Below are 23,935 nucleotides of genomic sequence, written 5' to 3' on the forward strand. Positions count from 1 at the left end.
AAAATTATGCAATAAATGAACTTATCTGAACCTTTTTTGAACCTAAGAAAGGACAGATAGTACTAGAACCCACGTCTATCTAATTATAATCAATCACTTACAGTTGCACACTCAAGGTTGCCATTGTTAGGACTCCTGCACTTCAATATTTAGGGGAATAGGAAGTAGAGAGATGCAGCTGGACAATTGCCTGGCCCCAGAAATACTGGATTAACATGAGTGCATATAGCACCTCCACCCCTCCTATAGAGGTAGGAGCAAATTGGTGCTGTCTGGAGAATTTTGGTACCTTGAAGAGAGTTGGTAAACCAGTCTCTTTTTTTATGCTTCTCCAAATATTTTGGATATTTTTTATTTTAACAATAGACCAACTTCAAAAAAATTAGTGTATCTCAAATAAAACTAAAAATACAAGGGGTGGAGGGAAGGGGAGAAAATGCAGACAATTGTAACTGAATAAAAATAAATAAATAAATTTAAAAAAATACATAGGGTATTTCTACCAAGTGGCCTTAAATAGAGAGGGAAGATAGTTTATTAGGACAATTATAGACAATATAAACCCTCCATAAGAGAAACAAGTAATGGTTTTGGAAGTTTTTCTGTGTGTGTGTGTGTGTGTGTGTGTGTATAAAAACCTGGTGATACTTATATTCCAAGAAATTTTTGATGTCATAAACATCTAGTCACACCTCAGCAAACTGGAACTCAAATATTTGACAACCTCAGCTATCCAAACACAGCTGACAGAACCAGGAAGGAAGTAAAATAGTTCTGTATAGCCAAAATACATGTCATAAAGTCCATAAAGTAAAACCCATACACTTTGTTCCATAGGAGATGTTCCTTTTTCCATGCACACCCTTTGTAAATAAAATAAAATAAGAAGAATTTTACTCATTTTTGTTAAATTTAAACTCTGTTACAACTAGTTTGATTGGTGTACTTTCAAATCTATAAAATATTAGAAAGTGCTAATTAAAATTATAAGGACTTTATTAAAGAGTCCTACTGACAATGGCAACAAGTATGAATAGATAGCCTAAAACTGGTGGAAAAATAAGCCCTTAAAAATCAAATATATGAACTAAAAAATCATAGGGCCAATTTAGTGTAGGTACAAGCAATTCTACAGATTTCAATAGCTTGGAGAGAAGCAAATGTGTACAATATAATAATTGATGTTTATAATAATGACCCTCAGTCATCCTGAAAAGATTACATTAAATGTTGAAGCTCTTCTTAAATAATAACAGCAATGTTAATACTAATAATAACAAAAATAGTCATTTATAAACTTCTTTGGAGTTTAGAAAGCACATTCTAAGAAGTTTGTCTGATATTAAGGTCATCTAGTCCAGCTCCCTCATAAACAAGTAATAAAAACGAAAACCGAAAAGAACTAACTTGCTCAAAGTCACATAGATTATCAGTGGAAGACCCGAAATTAAGATTCTGGTCCTGTGAGTCTGGATGAATAGTTCTTTCACACACCATGTCCTCTTGTTTAAAACAAACTGCTTAAGTGGGTAAGAAATATATTTTAGAAACATTTCCAGGTAAAATGGTGTTTTCAATATTTAAGTACTTAAAGAGATAATCATTTCTATAGGACACAACTGTCTAAAATATAGATCCCTAAATAACTTCAGAGACCTTGAGTTTTTCTGTTTTGTTTAATCCCCCTGTGGTAAACATTGCCTGTTGTTGTTTTGATAGGCAATCATTATTACAAAAAAATTCACACAAATAAAATATTTTGTGAATTTCCAATCATATAAAGAAAATATTCTCAGAAATGCATCATTAGGCAATTTTGTCATTGTGAGAACACCACAGAGTGCACTTACACAAACCTAGATGGTAGAACCTACCACACACCTAGACTATATGGTATAGCCTTTCCCTCCTAAGTTACAAGTCTATATAGCATATTACAGCACAACAACAGAGAACAACACATGATTGAATCAAGTGCAAGAGAAAATAATGCAATCAAGGAACATGGTAAACATGAGATGTATCTGCTTGCTGCTAGCTAATACAGCATATGGTTTTATAGCAAACATTTTTTTCATAAGTAGAAAGAGTAGACTGTAAAACAATAATAAAAATAGTATAGTGAATACATAAGCCAGTAATATAGTCATTTATCATCATTATCAAACATTTTGTACTGTATATAATTATATGTGCTATACTTTTTATGACTGGAAGCACATAGGTTTGTTTACACCAGCATTACCACAAACACATGAGTAATGCGTTGCACTATGACATTATGATGGCTACGATGTTACTGAGCAATAAGAATTTTTCAACCCCATTATAATTTTATGGGAACACCATTATATCTGGTACATCATTGACCGAAACATTGTTATTCAGTGCATGACTGTAATTTTATAAAACTAACCACTGCCTTATAAAATTCTATTTTAATAAGAACTCTTATATGAAATTTTGTTTCCAATTTTCCAATGGGAGTGATTCATGTTACAAAATGACTTAACCAAAGTAATTTTAACATAATTTTTTATTTTCCATTTATAATAAGATTCAATTCACCAATGTTCTCCTTATATATATCTTTACCTGTGAGAAATGAGGTCCATCTGAAAAACTATATGCATGTGTGTAACTCTTCATTGTTTAAATCTATCAAGCAAAATTTTGACTGAGGTTGTATGCAGGTGAATTAATCTAGGCAGACCATGTCACAATTGATTTTAATGAACAAATAAACAAAATATTTTCTGAATGAGTACCAATATATGAAATCATGCATCACAACACACATACTCAGAGATATCCTAGCAAAGAGCTTTCATTGCAAACCCTGAAACTAAACTTTGTGGAATAAGTTAGAACACAATTTTATTTTGTGTTTAAGGTGTATGTGTTGTGTGTGAGTCTCTTGATGTTTTTGAGATATTTGGGATGAATCTGAGTTGTTTATTTCTCCAAGGGGAGAAAGTAAAAGTGTCATAGACATTTTAAGTTACAAGAATAAGAGTTCTCATAACTCCTATTAATTTAATAAACCTTTCCTCTTTTGTCTACATTGTTCAAGTAGTGTGTTATTTTCTAAATAAAGCTAGGATCATATTACTCTCATGTACATTTTTAAACATTTCAAAAATTCACCTATATCTACTAGTTTTCAATTTTTTAAAAGAAGGTGAAAAGACTGGGCCCATTGCTGAGGAACAGGTGTATGATTCATTCTATTGCTCCTCAGTTTTCCATATTTTCTCATGTTCCCCATAGAACAATATGTTTGCATTGGGACAAAAAATATAGGCATGGATAGCTCTTTCAAAAGACTAATTTTGAAAATGAAAGAAAGGGAGACACGTTTTGCTAAAGCAGTCAACACCACCATTTTTTAAGAATCATGTTGAAGGTGACATAGCTATACTGATAGAGCATATAGATCATTCCCACTAATTATTTGATTATGTTGTTTTGGAATCATCCAAAAATTCAAGAGAGATAGTTTGAAGATCCTCATTTCTGTGATGAATTTCTAAAACACTGTCCTTGCATCTCACACATGACTGAAAAACCAGACCGCCATGTTCCGAAAATCTATCACGAAATTCTGAGGTCATAAAATAATATACAACTGGATCAAGACAACAATTCAGATTTGCAAGACACAGGGAAATGATGTGGAAACATAGAGTACTCTTGATAAAGGAGCAGTTTGAAAACACATCTTGCTTCACCATCATAAAAAGTGGGAAGTTGAGGTGGTAAGGTGTAAAACACACAATGAACACCACTGCACACGTCAGAACCATCCACAAAGCCTTTTTTCTCTCTTTGGTATTCTGAGGGGGAACTTGGATTTCCTGTAAAGATTTTCTCATTTTCCATGTGCAATAAGTAATAATTATAACAGGTAACACAAACCCTCCAAGTTCAGCTATAGTTACCATGGCAATGGAGGAAGCCATGCTAATGGGTTGAAGCCTTAAATCGGCAAAGCAGAACTCAGTGTTGTTGGCTAAGCCAGTACTTCTTAGAATTGGAAGTGGCAAACAAGCAGTGCCCACGGTGACCCAGATGGCAGCACTGATGCCCACATCGTACCTACGCTTCCAGTCTCTGGCCCTGAAGGGCTTGAGAAGAAAGAAGCACCTCTGAAGGCTGATGCAGGTCAGGAAGCAAATGCTGGCGTACATGTTCAGATACTTCAGGTAGAAGCACAGCAGGCAAAGGGGTGTCTGGAAAGGCCAATGGCGGTTGATGTAGTAGTAAATCCGGAGGGGTAAAGACAGCACATGAGCAAGGTCAGCCACAGAGAGGTTGATCATGAAAATGATGGCTTTATTTTTCTTGCTGATGAAGCGCCACAGAACCCACAAGGCTGCAGTGTTGGCCAGAAGACCAGGGATGAAAATGGTAATGTAGGTGGTTGCATAGAGGGTGTGCTGAAATGGCATTTGGAGATCAGTGCACTTCACTCTTGTACTGTTTGTGCTGTTACTTCTCATCTTGAGGATTTATGTTCCTTTATTAAGGAAAGCATCAAAGTGACGATTTCTGCACAAAACAGAGTAAAGATAGCATCAAGGGCATGTCAATCCATATTTGGATATACAAATATATTTGCTTCCCACTAAAGAAGTATGCAAGTATGAACTTTCGTAAATTCAGATGGCCTTTTCTATGTAAACTAAAAATATCATGGCAATCTACAAATGGATAACAGTAGTTTGGGAAATATTTTCAAGAATCAAAAAACCCCACTGTTTTAGCAATAACCTCAGTCAGGATTTCCCTTTTGTAGTCAAGAGAATAATCAAACTTGTAGAGATAATCAACAAACAAGGCCTCAGTAAAACATAGCCCCCTCAAAAAACTGTGGTACATTTACACAATGGAATTCTATGCAGCAGAAAGAAAGAAGGAGCTCCTACCCTTTGCGACAGCATGGATGGAACTGGAGAGCATTACGCTAAGTGAAATAAGCCAGGCAGTGAAAGACAAATACCATATGATCTCACCATTAACAGGAACCTAATCAACAAAACAAACAAGCAAACAAAATAGAACCAGAGACATTGAAATAAAGAACAAACTGACAGGAACCAGAGGGGAGGATAATGGGGTACACAAAGGGAAGGGTCATCAAGGAACATGTATAAAGGACCCATGGACAAAGGCAACAGGGGGTAGGATCGAGGGTGTGAGTGGGGGTGGGTAGGGTGGGGGACAGCAGCAGGGGGAAAATAGAGACAACTGTACTTGAAAAACAATTAAAAAAATAGAGACTAAACAAACAAAAAACAGAGCCCTGAAACATACATTCTAACACTCTTGAGCAATTCCACATTTCAGCTTCACAGTAGTCTCCATCTTTTTTGTAAATTTGAAATCTAGCTGATTTCCCCATCGTCAACTCTGGGCAAGAGAAAATTTAATCCATCTTTAACTTCAATCTTATCAGGGATTAGGTGATTCCTGGAGTCAGTATATAAACATTTGGAAATGAAACAAGATAAGAGCCTGGGAAATGGCTGGGAGGTCACCAGGTTTAGAAGGATAGCGGCTTGGAAAAGATGGTGCAACTCAGATTACCTTTGTCTCTTTCAGAATTTAGCTGAGGGCCAAATTAATTCTGTTCACAAATCATGGCAGATTCTAGAGGCTTCTGTAACTTTAATGATCTGTGTTTATTTACATAATTATAGTAGCTTCAGACATTCACATATATTGAGACTATCCTTGCAACCATTTCAAAGAAAACTACCAGAGTGTGGGAAGTACTACAGGGTGTCTTCTGGTAGATGCAACAAAAGGAGCTATTTGTACTTCAGCTTTCAGAGAAAGTTCAGTGAAAATTTATTAATGTAGATAGTTACATTTTTAAAATATTTTAAATTATACTTGGCACACATTATTATACTAGTTTCAAGGGTACAATATAGTGATTAGACATTTATGCACCTTGATAAGTCTACCCCTCACACCATAGATAATTATTATAATATTATTGACTATATTCCCTATGCTGTAATTTACAGCCCCATGACTATTCTGTAACTACCACTTTGTATTTCTTAATCCTTTCATTCTTCCTGCCATCTGGCAATCATCAGTCTGTTCTCTGTATCTATGAGTCTGTTCACATTTTGTTCATTAGATTCCACATAGTGAAATTATATGGTATTTGTCTTTCTCTGTCTGACTTATTTCACTTAGCATAATACCACTTAGGTCCATCCATATTGTTGCAAATAGCAAGATTTCATTCTTTTTATGGCTGAGTATTTTCCATTGTGTGTCTGTGTGTCTGTGTACATATATCAGATTTTCTTTAACCATTCATCAATCAATGGACACCAAGGCTGCTTTCATATCTTGGCTATTGTCAATAATTCTAAGATGAACATTGAGGTGCATATAACTTTTTGAATTATTGTTTTCATTTCTTTGAATAAATACTTAGAAGTAGATTTGCTATTTTTAACACTTTAATATTTTTAGGAACCTCCATACTTTTTTCTAATAATGGCTGGCCCAACTCACAATCTGACCAACAGTGCACAAGGGTTCCCTTTTCTCTACATACTCACCAATGTTTGTCATTTGTTGACTTCTTGATAAATAGCCATTCTGACAGGTGTGAGGTGACATCTCATTGTAGTTTTGATCTACATTTTTGTTATGATTAGTGATACTGAGCATCTTTTCATGTCTGTTGACCATCTGCATGTCTTCTTTGGAGAAATGTCTATTTTTAACAATTGTAGTTGTTATAAACTTCTTTCCTCTAATGAATCAAAATCTGTCATTTCAACCTAGTTCTACCTACCAAAGCCAAATAAAGTCCTGTTATACAAGAAACACTGCAAATATCTAAAGACAGCAGTCCTGTCCTCTGTCAAATCTTTCCTTTATTCAGATAAGACATTCATTTCTAAAATGGTATGGTCCTTCCTCTTGTTTTTGTTTTTTTGGATCAGAACATTATTACTTTTGGCAAAAATCCACTATACTACTCTTTCTTTAACCTTGAAAATGGCAGTTTAACTCCCCAAAAGTTTGATATTTTTAGGAAATATAACTTAAGTGTCTAGTTGTAGAAAAAAATAAAGAATAAATGTGCTTTTAATGGTTCCTTGTACTTTTTATTGCTAGCAAAGACAGTTAGTTTGCTTCATATTTTATGTAATTAAAAATGAGACAGACTCAACCTTAACAATTGAAAGCAACATAGGGTCTAAGAAAGTGCCTACTTAACCCCAAGCACAAGCAATTAAAAAAGTTTTAAAATTAAGTTAACCCACACACTGCTCACATAATGCCAAACAGACTGTTTGATCCTTTTGCACTGACTAGATGGGATTTTCAAATAGTCTATATTTACTAACTGACATCTCATTGCAGTGAAGCAATCAGCTCATTTAATTAAACAACTTTTAATATTATTTTAACTGAGTTGACCATTTTGTTGAATTGACCAGTTTGTCTAGCAAATTATAAATATCTCTTTTGTGGTTTGTCTATCCACTGAACTAACTAAAATAACTGATCTCATGTTCTGCATAGTCAATCTAAAGCAAAAACTATATAAGCTTGAACCTGAATTAATTTTTAAATAAAGTTTGGAGAATAGTTGATATACATGAAATCATCCCTGATTATCTTTAGATCTGTTATAATAACAGCTAATAATCAGTAGGTGTCTACTTTGGGCAAGGTGCTATACTAAGTACTTTATACACACTCTGGCTGCCAATCATTCAGAGCAATACCATGCAACAATAAAATATTACCACCATTTTACACATGGGGAAACTAAAGCCCCAAGAAAGGCAAAACTCACTTCCTCCAAGAAGACTTCCCTGACTTCTAATTCAATGGAGTCTATTCTGTTGCCCAAAATAGCCTGTAATCTCATACATACCAAAAACTCATTATTACTTCTTCCTTTCCTTCATAGTATCTTAAACATAGCTCATATCCACCAAGTGTTTGTTGAGTGAATGACTAGATGCATGATGAATGGATAAATCAGGGGTGAAAAGTTCCATTGAGAGGGAAGTCTATGAGTGTCTGGGGAATTAGAATTTAGCTGTGATGTTTGATTTGACCACCAGATGTCAGAAGTATACCAACATTCAAATATCTTGATATTTAACATAATTTGTTTTAAAATTCAATTAAGGGAGAAACCATACAAAAGGAGAGAAGTATCAACAATCTCCTGTGTAAAGACTGAAGAAGAATTCTTTAAAGGGTATTTTAAAGAGTTTGGATATTTTTTTAAGCCTCCATACTTTCTCATATAGTTCTCTCAAGTTGTTTTCTAGATTTATTACATATTCTTAGAGTATTAGAGCTGTTAAAGTTCATCAGGATCTGATCTTGCAAGTTTTTACAGATGAGAAAACAATGGCCAAAAACCAGGGAAATTAAATTTTCCAAATTCACATAGAAAATTACTGGCAAAACCACAGAGCAATTTTTATTTTTCCAAGAAACTGTAATATGAAAACCATATTTTTGTAATTATATAATAATAATACAAACTTTCAGAAATAAACCTATGCCAGATTTTGAATACTAACCTTGACAGCGAACTGTTACAATAAGAAAGATTAGTTCTTTCCAAATATTCCAGGAAAATACAGTGTTTTTAAAAACAGAATGAGTATTTCTAGTCCCTAAAGATAAGATTGTGCAAAATCTGCCTAAAAGTCTTAGATTAGGTTGTTTCTAAACCTTCATTATTTTTTCACACAAAGAATAGAGTTTCACATTAGAAAATAAATATAAGTAAAAACAAACCAAATCTATATCACCAATATTTCCATTACTAACATTTTGGTGGGTAACATTCTACTTTCTTTTTAAGCTAATAGATCTATAAATAAAATCATATGTAGATATTTTAACTAAACTTGACTCATTCACATACATTTTATAATCAGTTTGTATTTGATCATAATTATGGATATAGTGTCTTGTCAATAAATAGGTATCTAAATAATTTTAATGCATCCTTAGATTTCTCCCAGAATTGTGTATCATAATTTATTTTTCTAGTGCACATTGAGCTTCATAGTCATTTTTTCACTCTTAGAAACAATGACTTGAAAAACATTATTGTACGCACATTTGAGGAACTAATTTCCTTTCAATGAGCTCTTGAAAGTGAAATTTCTAAGCTTTCAATGTATAATGTCTTCAGGAAGGCATCCTATATGAAATTCCAAAGCTGATACTCTTCCCCATAACACCACATCAGATCTATTGATTTTCCAAATATGTCAAGTTCTTTTTAGCTGGAGGAAGAAGTATCTGACTCATTCTTTAAGGTCTACCTCAAAGCTACTTCCTCTACCTAGTCACAAATCAATCCAAGCATAATTTATTATTCCCACCTTAATACAATGGTTCTCCAACTTGAGCATGCTTTAGAAACATTTGGAGGGCTATCCCTCCTAGAGTTTCTGATTTCATAGGTCAAGGTTAGGGCCCAAGAATTTATACTTCTAAGAGTCCCATGTGATCCAGGGACCACATGTTGAAAACCACTTCCCTAATGCACTGTTTAGACCAGCAAAGATTGTGTGTTATCTGAGAAACCATGTATTATCTCCTAACAAATATTGTGAATCATTTAATTAATGCTATAGACTGAATGTTTGAATTTTTATGCTCCCCTCAAATTCATGTGTTGAAACATAATCCCCACTGTGATGGTATTTTGAGTTAGGGTCTTTGGGAGGTGATTAGGTCATCAGGGAATTAGTGCCTTTCTAAAAATGAGACCACAGAAAGCTCCCTTGTTCCTTCCACCATTGAACAGACCCACTGTCTATGAGCCAGGAAGCGGACTTTTACCAGACATTAAATCTCATGGCATCTTTATCTTAGACTTAGCCTCCAGAACTGTGAGAAATAAATTTTATTAAAACAACTCAGTCTATAATATTTTTGTTATAGCAGCCCAAATAGACTAAAACAACTAATATATTCTTTCCACCTTGAATGAGGAAACTCACACAAAAAGTTTGTGACCTAATTTTCATAACTGTGCAGTACAATCTGGTCTATTTATCTTCATTCCATTATTTCTCCTGTGTTGACCATGTGGAACAAAAATGATAATAAAACAAAAAAAAATAAAGATAAAAATATTCTATTGTGTTTAGGTTTTAGGAAAAAGTAAGGATTTCTTTTTTAAAAATCTGCAGTTCTTGTAATGCTATAATAAAAACTTGAGCTTTTAATAGTCTTTTCTACCACAATTGACCTCTGAGAAAAACCTAATAAACTTATCTGAAACATTCATATAAGTTTAATAAGGGGGAGGTGGTATAAGGGGACTAAATGGTAATAAAAATACAGTAAAATAATTCATGGTTAAAAAAAGAAAAATGTTTAAATAAAATATAAATAAATATTGTTATTAATTTTCAGAATAACCACTGATTTATGGATTATATAAACCATGTTTCTAAAATATGTTTTATAGAAAAGTAAACTGTGTCATCTCAGAATTCCAATGTTCTCATTTGTTTTGAAAAACAAAAACACTTAAGTTTAATCCAAGCAAAAAATTCATTTAAGATTTTTTCATCAGCTTTTTAAAATTGAATTTATTAGAGTAACACTGGTTCAAAAAACCATACAGGTTTCAAGTGTATAACTCAATAAAATATAATCTGCATACTGCATCATGTACCCATGACCCCAAGCAAAGTTTCATTCTGTCCCCACTTACCCCCCTTTGCCCACTTCCTTTTATCCCCCATACCCTTTCCCTCTGGCTATCACCATGCTGTTGTCTGTGTGTATGTGTTACATATGAGATCATATGGCATTGTCTTTCTCTGACTTGCTTATTTTGCTTAGCATAATATTCTGGAGGTCCATCCATACTGTTGGAAAGGGTAAGAGTTCCTTCCTTTTTACAGCCATGTAGAATTCCATTGTGTAAACATCTTTTTTATCCACTCATGTACTGATGGACACTAGGGCTGCTTCCAAATCTTGGCTACTGTAAATAATGCTGCTGTGAACATAGAGGTGCATATGGTTTTTTTCTGATTAGTGTTTCAGGATTTTTATGATATATTGCTAGAAGCAGGATTGCTAAATATATTTGCCAATGATATATCTGATAAGGGGTTAATTTACAAAATATATAAACAACTTACACAACTCAACACCAGGAAGGCAAACTATCCAATTAAAAAATGGACAGTCTGAAAAGACACTTCTCCAAACAGGACATACAGATGGCCAATAGACATAAAAAAAATGCTGAACATCACTAGCCATCAGAGAGATGAAAAATAAAAACATAATGAGATGTCACCTCACACCTGTCATAATGACTATTATCAAAAAATCAACAAACAACAAGTGCTGGTAAGATGTGGAAAAAGAGGACCATTTTTATTTTTTGAGGAAATTCCATATTGTTTTCCACAGTGGATGCACCAATCTTCATTCCCACCAACAGTGCAGAAGCAAAATAAGCCAGTCAGAGAAAGACAATCCCATATGATCTCACTCATATGTGGAATCTAATGAACAAAATAAACTTATAAACAAAATAAAACCAGAGGCATGAATCCAGGCTCCCATTACATCCCAGGACCAGCCAGCTCCCATAACCCATGGTGTATCCTATGACCCAGGCTGTCAATAAGCACCCCCAAAACCCACTCAAGTACTGGAATGATCCTTATACTCAGATACTGGGGCCACCCTACTGGTCCCTAGCATTAATTCACTTCGTTGTAACCAGAATCCAGGATTACCTGCATAGACACTGGGTTCAAGCCCATCACTACAGACTGGAAATCCAGGCCCTTCCCCCGGACCCAGTTGCAAGACTGGTTCCCAGTTATCCAAACAACAAGCCTAACTACTTGCTGACCCAATAAGGAGAATTGCAAGCTCAAAAACACCAGTAGCAGTGCCACCCATGGACACCATCAGACAGCCCACTATAATCTCTCATGTGCTGGTTGGTAAAAAAATTTTGTCTGCCAAAGCCAATCTATAAAGAATGAACAAAGTGCCTACTTCCTCAAAGATCATGAATAATGAGTGAAATATGACTGCACAAAAAGAAACTAATTAAAACATCGATGACTGCCCCTAAGGAAATGGAAATCTATGAAGTACCTACTTGTAAAAAAGAATTCAGAATAATGCTCTTAGAGAAATTTACTGAACTACAAAAGAACACAGAGAAAACATTAAAACTTTTAAAAATGCATTGGCCCATAGAAATTAAACAAAAAAAATTTAAAAAGGAAAGAGCAATGCAAGATTTGAATTGACCAAACTGAAGAATTCAATAGGGAGCTTCAACATCAAACATGACCAATCAGAATAAAGAATTAGTAAACTATACATAACAAACAACAGTTGTTGAAGTTCTTGCCAAGATGGAGGCGTGGGTAGAAACCCTTTGCTTCCTCGCACAACCAAAAAGAGGATAACAACCAATCTAAAATCAATAAACAACCAAAATCACCAGAAAATCAAACTTCCTGGAACTCTGACAACCAAGGAATTAAAGAAAAAATCAACCAGAACAACCAGACTGGTAAGGCGGACCACACAGTCCAAGTCAGAAAAACCATGGTGAGGCTGCTGAGGGGTGGGGCTGGCTGCTGAGCTTGACAGAGCTGTGTGGGAAGGACTGACTTAAGGGGAAAACAGACTCACAGGTGACTGTGGGCTAAGGCTGGGGTTGCCGTGGTGGGAGATACTTCCAGTCTCACAGAGAGTCTGTTGGAAAGTGCACTAAAGATCAGCAGGTGAGTCGCGCTGCTCCCTCTCTGGCCCCTCCCCCCCAGGCAGCGCAGCAAAGAGGGTTTCCCTGCCCAGGTGAATACCTAAGGCTCTGCCCCTTACAACTTATCAGGTGCGCCAAGACAAAGAAATATGGCCCAAATGAGAGAACAGAGCCAAATCTCAGAACTAAGTGATGAGGAGATTGCCAACCTATCTGATGGAGAATTTAAAGCCCTGGTAATCAAAATGCTCACAGATCTGATTGAGCTTGGTCAAAAAATATAAAAATAAATGAAAGATACCCAAAATGAAATAAAGCTAAATATTCAGGGAACCTACAGTGACAGGAAGGAAACCAGGATTCAAAGCAAGAATTTGTAACAAAAGGAAGAAATAAACATCCAACTGGATCAGAATGAAGAAACAAGAATCCAAAAAAATGAAGAGAGGCTAAGGATTCTCTGGGACAACCTGAAACATTCCAATATCCAAATTATAGGGGTGCCAGAAGGAGAAGAACAACAGCAATAAATTGAAAACTTATTTGAACAAATAATGAAGGAAAACTTCCCCTTCTGGTGAAGGAAATAGACTTCCAAGAAGTCCAGGAAGCCCAGGGAGTCCCAAAGAAGTTGGACCCAAGGAGGAACACACCAAGGCACATCATCATTAAGTTCCCCAAGATTAAAGACAAAGATAAAATCCTAAAAGCAGCAAGAGAAAAGGAGACAGTTACCTACAAAGGACTTCCCATAAGACTGTCAGCTGATTTCTCAAAAGAGACCTTACAGGCAAGAAGGGACTGGAAACAAGTATTTGAAGTCATGAAAGGCAAGGACCTACATCCAAGATTACTGTATCCAGCAAAGCTATCATTTACACTGGAAGAGCAGATAAAGTGCTTCCCAGATAAGGTCAAGTTAAAGGAGTTCATCATCACCAAGCCCTTATTATATGAAAGGTTAAGGGGACTTATCTAAGAAAAAGAAGAAGATCAAAAATATGAACAGTAAAATGACAACAAACTCACAATTATTAACAAATGAACCTAAAAGAAAAGAAAACAACAAAAACTTGGCAAACAACCAGAACAGGAACAGAATCAGAAAAATGGACATCACATGGAGGGATTTCAGTGGGGAGGGGGAAGGGAGGAGTAGGGGGGAAAGATACAGAGAAGAAGAAGCATGGTTAGTAGGCATAAAATAGATGGGGAGAGATAAAAATGGTATAGGAAACAGAGGACTCAAAGAACTTATATGTACAACCCATGGACATGAATGGGGGGGGAATGCTGGAGGGTTGGGAGGGCAGGGTGGAAGGGGGATAGAGGGGGAAAATTGGGAAAACTGTAATAGTATAATCAATAAAAAATACTTAAAAATAATAAAATAAAATAAGTCATCCCCCCAAAAGAAACAACAGTTGAAAATCATCCTGAGAAGGGAGCAAAAATAAATAAATAAAAAGAGTGAAAAACACCTTTGTGAATTATGGGATATCATTAAAAGAAACAATCTATGCAAAAATTGGCATCACAGGAGGGGAAGAAAGAGAATAGTTTTTCTGCTATTTTGCAGAAGGCTTATTTAAAGAAATGGTGGCTGAGAACTTCACATATGTGGGAAGAGATTTGAAAATTGAGTTCAAGAAGCTAATAGATCACTCTAAAATTTGAACCCCAAAAGATCTCTTCCAAGAAACATTATACGAATGCAGTATAAATCAAAGATAAATAAAAATTTAAAAACAGTACAAAAATAAAATTCTTTTATATAACAAAATCCTTTTAAGACAGAAACCATGCTGGAAAATAAAACTTCCAATTAAGAAAACATTACCTGGCAAAATTGTCTTTCAGAAATTAAGGAGAGTTAAGACTTTCCAAAACAAGCAAAACCTGAGAGAGTTCATCACCACTACAACCTTCTTACAGGAAATCCTGAAAGTAGTTCTTCAAGCTGAAATAAAACTATGATAACTAAGAACAAAACATGAAGTTATAATACATACTGGTAAAGGTAAGTAAACAGTCAAATTCAGAATACTCCAGTATTGTATTATGATATCGTGTTAATCATTAACTACAGTATAAGTTTTAAAAACAAAAGTATTACAAATAAGTGTAGATACAATAATTTGTTAATGGATACATGATATAAAAAGTGGTAAATTATGATAACAAACAATAAATATGTGATGAGGGAGTAATAGGATAGAGTTTTTTGTATACAATCTAAGTATAGTTATTATCAGCCCAAAATAGACTGTTATATCTACAAGATGTTTTATGTAAGCCTCATGATAACCACAAAACAAAAATGTATAGCAGATATACAAAAAGTAAAAAGAAAGAAATCAAAGCATACCACGATTGAAAATCACTAATTTACAAAGGACAACAAAAAAGGAAGAAAGAGACAAAATAACTAGACCACAACAACAATTAACATGTGATTTATAATTCCATACCTATCAATAATTACTATAAATATAAATGCATTAAATTCTCTAACCAAAAAGCATAAGCTTGTTCAAGGAATTAAGAAACAATACCCAACTATATGCTGCCTAAAAGAAATTCACCTCAGATGTAAGAACACACATAGGCACAAAGTGAAAAAAGAGAGAAAGATATTGCATGCAAATGGGAAATAAGAAAAAGTAGAGGTAGCTATACCTGTATAAGACAAAATATACTTTAAGTAAAAAAATATATAAAGAGACAAAGAGGGTCATTATTCAAGATTTAACAATTGTAAATACACAAGCACTATATGTTGAAGAGACTACCTTTCAGTTAATGAGTATTCTTGGTCCCTTCTCAAACATTAGGTTACTGTGCATTCCAGACAAGATGGAAGCATAGGTAGACAAGCTTTACCTCCTCCCATAACCATAAGAAGGATAACAACCAATCTAAAAAGAAAAAATAATCAGAACTTCCAGAAAATTTAACTGTATGGAAATCCGACAACCAAGGATTTAAAGAAGAAACATTCATCCAGGCTGGTAGGAGAGGTGGAGATAGGCAGCCAAGGCAGACAGAATTCAATATGTCATGGTGAGGCAGTGGCAACAGTGGCTGGTGAGGACAGCCCCACATTCACATGAGGCAGATAAAAAAAAGGACAACAAAGGAGAAATCGATCCTAGTCCCAGGCCAGACCACACAGCTTAAGGTTCTGGTGCCAGCAAATAAAGCCTCATAACTTCTGACTGTAAAGATCAGTGGGGGCTGGGGTGGCAGAAGAAACTGCTAGTCTCTCAAGAGAGTCTGTTTAAAGACCCACAGGGTCCTAGAACGTACACAAAACACTCACTCAGGGAATCAGCACCAGGGCAGCAGCTAGAAGGGCACCAGTCATTACAGGAAGTGGGGGAAGTGACTGGAAATGAGGCAAGAGCCAAGCAAGTGGCATTATTCCCTCTCTGACCTCTCCCCCACAGACAGCGCCATAAAGCGGCAAAGCAGGTTGCCCTGCCCTGGCGAATAACTAAGGCTCCATCCCTTACAGTGTAACAGGTGCGCCAACACGGGGAGTCAAAGCAGCTCTACATAATACACAGAAACACAGGGAGGCTGCCAAATTGAGGAGACAAAGAAATATGGCCTAAATGAAAGAGCAGAACAAATCCCCCAAAAAAGCTAAGTGACACGGAGATAGCCAACCTGTTAGATGCAGAGTTCAAAACACTGGTGATCAGGATGATCAGAAAAATGATTGAGTACAGCCACAAAGTAAAGAAAGAAGTGAAGGCTATACAAAGTGAAATTTTAAAAAACTGTACAGGGAACCAACAATGAACAGAAGGAAACCAGGGTTCAAATCAACGCTTTGGAACAAAAAGAAGAAACAAACATTCACCTGGAACAGAAAGAAGAAACAAGAATTCAAAAAAATGAGGAGAGACTTAGGAACTTCTGGGACAACTTTAAGCAATGCAATATCCAAATCATATGGGTGCCAGAAGGAGAAGAGGAAGAGCAAGGAATTGAAAACTTATTTGAACAAATAATGAAAGAAAATTTCCTTAATTTGGTGAAGGAAATAGATATACAAGTCCAAGAAGCTCAGAGAGTCCCAAAGAAGTTGGACCCAAGGAAGCACACACCAAGACACATCATAATTAAAAATCCAAAGGTTAAAGATAAGGAGAGAATGTTAAAAGCATCAAGAGAAAAGCAGAGTTACCTACAAAGGAGTTCCCTTAAGACTGTCAGCTGATTTCTCAAAAGAAACCTTGCAGTCAAGAAGTATTCAAAGTGATGAAAAGCAAAGACCTACATCCAAAATGACTCTATCCAGCAAAGCTATCATTCAGAATGGAAGGGCAGATAAAGTGCTTCCCAGATAAGGTAAAGCTAAAGGAGTTCATCATCACCAAGCCCTTATTATATGAAATGTTAAAGCAACTTATCTAAGAAAAAGAAAATGATCAAAAATATGAACATTAAAATGGCAATAAATTCACAACTATCAACAATTGAATCTAAAAACTAAACTAAGCAAACAACTAGAACAGGAACAGAATCACAGAAATGGAGGTCACATGGAGGATTATCCGTGGGGTGGGGGAGAAAGGGGGAAAAGGTACAGGGAATAAGAAGCATAAATGGTAGGTACAAAATAGACAGGGGGTGTTAAGAATAGTACACGAAATAGAGAAGCCAAAGAACTTATGTGTACAACCCATGGACATGAACTAAGGGGGTTTTGCTGGAGAGAATAGGGGTACCAGGCAGAAGAAGGCAAAGGGGAAAAATAGGTCAACTGTAATGCCATAATCAATAAAATATTATGTGACTGTAAATACATAGAATTATTACTTGGTTCTTGATTTAGTCCATTAGTCTATGTATCAGTTTTTATGCCAGTACCATATTGTTTGATTAATATTGCATTATAATATTGTTTTTGTTTGTTTTTTCATTTTTTATTGTTGTTCAATAGTTGTCCCTATTTTTCCCCCATTAGTCTCCCCTGCCTCACCCACCCCCCACCTTCCACATTCAATCCTACCCTCTGTTGCCTTTGTCTATGGGTGCTTTTTATATGTTCCTTGACTTGACCCTTCTCCTTCTTTCCCCATTACCCCTCTCCCCCTCCCCTCTGGTCACTGTCAGTTTGTTCTTTATTTCCATGGTTTAAATCAGAAAGTTGAATGCCTCCAGGTTTGTTCTTCTTTCTTAGGATTGCTTTGGCTGTTTGGGGTCTTTTGTTCTCTATGAATTTTCAGTAGTTTTTTCTATTTCTGTGAAAAATGCTTTTGGGGTTTTGATAGAGATTGCATTGACTATATAGATCATTTTGGTAATTATAAACATTATTAAAAAACTAATAATATTAATTCTTTTAATTTATGAACATCAGATCTTTTCATGTGTTTGTTTTCTTCACTTTCATCAAAACCTTATAGTGTTGGTACATAGATCTTTCACCTCCTTGGTTAAATTTATTCCTAAGTTTTTAATATTTTTGCTATTGTAAATGAGATTGTTTTCTTTATTTCTATTTCAGATAATTTGTTGTGAGTATATAGAAACACAATATTTTGTATGCCTATTTGTATTGTACAACTTCACTAAATTTTTTGATTAATTCTAACAGTTTATTGGTGAAATCTTTAGCATATTCTCTATATAAGATTATGTCATATGCAAACAGAGACAATTTTCCACTTACATTCCTATTTGCATGCCTCTTATTTATTTTTCTTGCCTTATTGCTCTGGCTAGGACATCTGTACTATAAAGAATAGGAGTTATGAGAGTGTCCACTCTTGTCTTGTTCCTGATCTTAGAGGCAAAACTTTGCATGTTTCACCATCGACTATGATTTCAGCTGTAGGCTTGTTATATATGCTGATGTACATTCTACATATTGAAGTGTATTCTAGCATGTATTCTTGTACATATAAACAATCCTATTCTGACATTTATGTAGAAAAGACAAAGGAGCTAAAACAATTATAAAAAACAAAACTCAAATTGGAACAATCACATTACCCAATTTTAAGACTTACCATATGGTGAAAGTAATCAAGACTGTGTAGTATTGGTAGAGGATGAGATATATAGATTAAGGAAACAATAGAAAATAAAGAAATAGATCCAAATTGGTATTTTTACAAAGCAGACTGATATTTTTATAAAGGTGCAAAATTCAATAAAGAAAGAATAGTTTGTCAACAAATGATGTTGGTACAATTGGAATCCATCTATAACCAAAAATAAAGTCATGTTGAGCTAAACCTCATATCCTATATAAAAATTAACTCAAAATTGATCATATATCCAATTTAAAATCTATAAAACCTTTTGAGGAAACATAGAAAGTCTTCAGGATTTAGACCTTGGTAAAATGTTTTTAGATATGCCACCAAAAGAATGACCCAAAAAATCAACAAAATCAACATGTTGACCTTCATTAAAAATTAAAACTTTGCTTTATAGAAGACCTTCTTAACAGAATAAAAATACCAACCACAGACTTGGAGAAAATTCTTGCAAGCCACATATCCAAAAAGGACTTTCATTTATATAAAGAACTTTCAAAAGTCAACAGTAAGAAAACAAAGAACCCAATTAGAAAATTAGCAAAGGACATAGACAATTCACTGATGAGCATATGAAAAGATATTCAACAACACTAGCCTTTAGAAAAATGTGATTTGAAACTACAATGAAATACCACTCATACCTATTAGAATGTATATCATTAAAAAATACTGACAAACCCCCGTCCCTCCCCCACTTCCACCCTCCCCCTTGATTTTGTCCATGTGTCCTTTATAGTAGTTCCTGTAATCCCCTCTCCTCACTGTCCCCTCCCCACTCCCCCCTGTCCATTGTTAGATTGTTCTTAACTTCAATGTCTCTGGTTTGGCTGGGGTGGGGTGGAGGGATGGGGAGAAAAGCCACACAACTGTAATTGAATGACAATAAAAAATTAAAATTTAAAAAAAGGCAAAAAAAAATACTGACAATAAGTGCTGACTAGGATTAACAACTGGATCTCTCATGATTGCTGTTAGGAGTGGTAAATGGTACAACTACTCTGAAAATCGCTTTGGCAGTTTTTATATAAAAGTAAATATCTACTTACTGTATAAGCTAGATATTCCACTCTGGTAGCTACTAAAAAGAAATCAAAACATGACTTTCCACACAAAAACTTGTACATTAATTTTCATAGCAACATTATTTTTAATATCCCAAAGATGGAAACAGTATCCTTCAGTAGGTAAATAAATTTAAAAAACTGTGGTACATCCGGAAAATGGAATAGCACTCAGCAATAAAAATGAACCAACTATTGACATGCACAATGACTTGCATAGGTCTCAAGGATATTATACTAATTTTAATAAGCCAATCTGAAAAGGTAACATTTATATAATATCCTCAAAATAACAGACTTATAGAGATGGAGAACAACATATCAGCAATTGCCAGAGTGTTACGGATGGGAGGAATTGTGAAGTAAAGATGTAACACAAAGGTATTTTTTGTTGTTGTGGGTCATGGGCTAATTTTGAATCTTGATTTTAGTGGTGGTTACACAAATATATATGTGTTATAAAATGTCATTGAGTTTACATACACACAAATTAGTGCATGTAAAAATTGTCAGAACCTAAAAAAAGTCTGTAGTTTACTTAATAGTATTATTCTGATGTCAGTTTTGTGTTTTTGATAATGTGCTATAGTTTCGAGAGATCTTATCATTGGGGAAAGCTGGGTGAAGGGTACACACAGATGCTCTATACTATTTTTATAACTTCTTATGAATATAAAAATACTTCAGAACAAAAAGTTTTTAAAAAAGACTTCTTCTTGAAATGTGCTGAAACACAATTGGCTAGCTGTATGAGGAAACCAATCAAAAAGAACTCATTTTTTTCATATATAACACACTTTGGAGAAAATCATGACTTACCAAATTCGAACTTTCCAAGCTATTCATTCTCATGAATGTTGATCCACAATTAAGAAATAGGTTTCTGCCTGGTTTTATTTGATATACAAATTGCTCTCTGGCTTTGGCAAATACAATTACAAATCCTTCAGAAGCCTCTGGGGGGGGGGAGGTAAAAAAAAAAGTGCTTATTCTGCAGCCATTGAACTGAATATTCCATCAGAGCCACCTCTCAGGCAAGACATTCAGGAAATTTGATGGTAAATCCAAACCAACCCTGTAGCCTGCAGAGATGCAGCAACATTGCTCTAGTCTAAAGCCAGAAAAGTTAACCCCATGATTGGCACTGCTCACTCTTTGGGCTGTTCATAGTTACATTCATAAGTTGTTGGCTAGGTATGGAACATATGCATTATACACTTCTGGTTAACAAGTAGTCATGGTGTATGAAGTCAGCAAACTTCCCTTTCCACTACTCTTTATTGTCTTCCCTTTCCTCCCATTGTCCTCTTTTCAATAACCTAGTACCTTCTGAAGTGCCAGCCTTCCTTGTTTAAGAAAATCTAGCAGCTGGCTGATAAATCAAACTCATAAACTCACTTGCTGAATTGTCTGTAGCTTAGCCTTTACCATTCCCAGGAACATTTATAGTTCAAAAGATAGGAATTTAGAGAAACAGTAGGTAATTTCTAGTAATACATTACTAATAGTTTCATTTCTGGTTGGTGGTAGACACACAGTTAAATCTAGGAAACATATAGGTTGGGAGTGCCTTCTCCCAGTCTTAAAATGAAACGCTAAGCTGTGGCTAATTTGTAAATCTAATTCGAGTAGTATGTTATCATTTACTACCCCCTAAAATTATATGCAAGTATTATTTCCCAATCTAAAGCAATAATTTTGACCAGGTGGAAAACTGTCTCAATCTGTAGTGAATAATTTCTCAGTCATCTAGGACACTCATATTCACAGCTGCAGTAAAGCAAGACCTCAGTAAAGTCAGCCAACAGCAAACCCTCCCTCCCTCTAGGACTCTAACAATTTAGTAAATACCTAGCCCCTACTAAGAACAAGCTTTAGGTTGACCTTTGGTATTAGGGATACAGAGGTGATTAATTTCCTCCCTCTTCCAACCCAGCCTCAGAAGCTGGTTAAATAATCAGCCTCCTCCAAGTTAACTCAAGTTAACTCGCTAGGTGATTGAGTGGAGGGGAGCAGATTGGGGTGAAAAAGCTCAATCCAGAGTTTCCAAGTCTGCTGAGGAGGTCCTGTCTTCATATTCCTGCCAAAACACAATTTCAGGGGAAGATCAGTCCAAGGAAAACTGCTGACCTCAGCTCTTCTGGAGGTTCCCAAAGCCCTGCAGCTGCCTTGCCTGCCTGGGTTTCATACACTGTCCCACATCTCTGCCACTTCGGAACTGCTTCGTTGGAGGAAAAGCCCCACCTATACTTGTGGTCAAAAAGATTAAGCAGAGCTGCTTTCAATATCCAACATTATGCTGCCACTTGGCAACCATAATACGCAGTTAGTGCCATCCTGTGAGTCATGCTCATGTAGAATACAGCTGTTAGTTACATTTTGTTTCTGGAAAATAAATCCAGTAGTAAAATAAAGTCTTTATCCTTATATTTCACTGTAAAAATCATTATTGAGTCATCTTTACTAAAAGGGAATTTAGTATCTCCAACTGTTTAATCTGGGGGAAATCAATATATACAAAATATGCTGAAGATATCAATATGAATAGATCTCACTGCTATCTTGGATGACTTGCACTAAGTTCTCTAGGATGTGTATAATTTTTACATATTCTAAATAATCTTACATATTTAATAATCAAACTCCAAGGGTGAAATTACCAGACTTTTTTTTAAAAAGCAGCACCTATTTTATCATTTCAAGTAAGGAAAATGGAGGAAATTCCTTCTAACAAAGACAGCACACATTTGGAACTACTTCTTAAAATATTTCCCATGTTCTCAAATTAAAAGTACATCCAAAGAAATGTTTATCATAAATTGAGAATCTGCCCCTCTGAGATTTGACAGCTGTGCTAGATTCTTGGGCTTGATAAAATCCTTTTGTGCTATTTCAAGCTCTCAAGTCCCACCCCAGAATGCATGCATGGAAAATGTCCCAATCAAAGGAAACATGTCAAGCCTCAGCTTATGAAAAGATTTAGGCATTTAAATGTATGTACCATTTGAATGCTGCTTAATTTGGTTGACAAAACCCTGGATTTAAATTTTTAAGTTTTCCCCCTCCACTGCTCACACTAACAGAAATTTGTTTAATCAACCACTATCCTACTTTTAACATCAATTTGTTAGGAGCAATGTTTAATTTAAGTCTGGATTCCTGGTTTATGTCAATTGCATATTACATTGTAGAGAAAGGAGCTTTCCCTCTAGACAGCCACATTTCCTTATACAAAACATGCAGCAGTTTCGGTGAACATTTTAACCGTTTAAACTTATAAATAGATATTACCTCACTGTAGTCTCCATTCTTCATAACAATGCATCCTTTAAAAAGTAAGATATTAGCAGATTCAGGATTACATTTTCAGTGGAGGCAGCAGAAACTCACATTATCGTTTTCAATTCAGAGAGATTTTTAAGTTCTGTTTTTTAATGCATGAAGAGAAAGCCAAGAACCTTACCCTTTCTACCCAGATATCCGGTAGAGAACTGCAGGCTGGTACAGCTACAAGAGGAAATAACGTAGTTTATTGAGTAAAACAAAACAAAACAAAAAAATCATTTACCTCTAATGAGAAGTAGAACTGTTCGTCAGCATCATTCAGTTGTTTAGGAAAGCATTCCCCTTAGAGGATATTGTGGGCAAAGAAAATTGAAATTTTGGCTTTGATAAATTCAGAGTTTCCATGAGTTGTACACTTCAATCAGGAACAGAGTATATGACTTTAATTTGCCATGCATTACCATAGTTTTCTCAGTTTATTCTGAAAGTTTAAACTATAAAAACCCAGTTAACTGTTGGAATTTTACTTTTTGTTTCAAAATGAAATAAAAATAAGTTGTAAAATCTTTAAAGTATAATGTTTTTAAAATGTTGATCATTTTAAAACAGACAACATTAAACATTGCTTTTTATTATTCCCCATTGTCTATCCAAGTATTTTGCTCTTTACCATGACTTCTTCCTGCTTCACAGTCTTACAGAGGAATTCACATGTTTTTTTAAAAAATATTTTTATTGAATGTATT

At 35.1% G+C, this 23,935-nt stretch overlaps 1 protein-coding gene across 4 annotated transcripts; it reads right to left on the reverse strand.

Moving 5' to 3' along the window:
* Positions 1 to 1,119: 1,119 nt before the first annotated feature.
* LOC112317950 (putative P2Y purinoceptor 10) lies at positions 1,120 to 23,501 on the reverse strand. 4 transcript variants are annotated; one of them, XM_045183821.2, is made up of 3 exons: positions 23,473 to 23,501; positions 20,724 to 20,860; positions 1,120 to 4,551 (listed from the first exon to the last, which is right to left on the reverse strand). In XM_045183821.2, exon 3 carries the CDS (start codon positions 4,500 to 4,502, stop codon positions 3,459 to 3,461), a length of 1,044 nt encoding a protein of 347 aa, XP_045039756.1. In that variant the 5' UTR covers positions 4,503 to 4,551; positions 20,724 to 20,860; positions 23,473 to 23,501; the 3' UTR covers positions 1,120 to 3,458. The 4 variants fall into 4 exon arrangements, with proteins under 4 accessions (XP_045039756.1, XP_045039754.1, XP_045039755.1 ...); XM_045183819.2 differs by lacking the exon at positions 23,473 to 23,501 and adding an exon at positions 23,196 to 23,331; XM_045183820.2 differs by lacking the exon at positions 23,473 to 23,501 and adding an exon at positions 21,789 to 21,874.
* Between the last annotated feature and the right edge of the window lie 434 nt (positions 23,502 to 23,935).

This window comes from Desmodus rotundus, chromosome X, assembly GCF_022682495.2.
Source record: "Desmodus rotundus isolate HL8 chromosome X, HLdesRot8A.1, whole genome shotgun sequence".
NCBI lineage: Eukaryota > Metazoa > Chordata > Mammalia > Chiroptera > Phyllostomidae > Desmodus > Desmodus rotundus.

Excerpts from the sequence above, each read along its gene's own strand:
- LOC112317950 (XM_045183821.2), bottom strand. The coding sequence starts at position 4,502 with ATGAGAAGTAACAGCACAAACAGTACAAGAGTGAAGTGCACTGATCTC.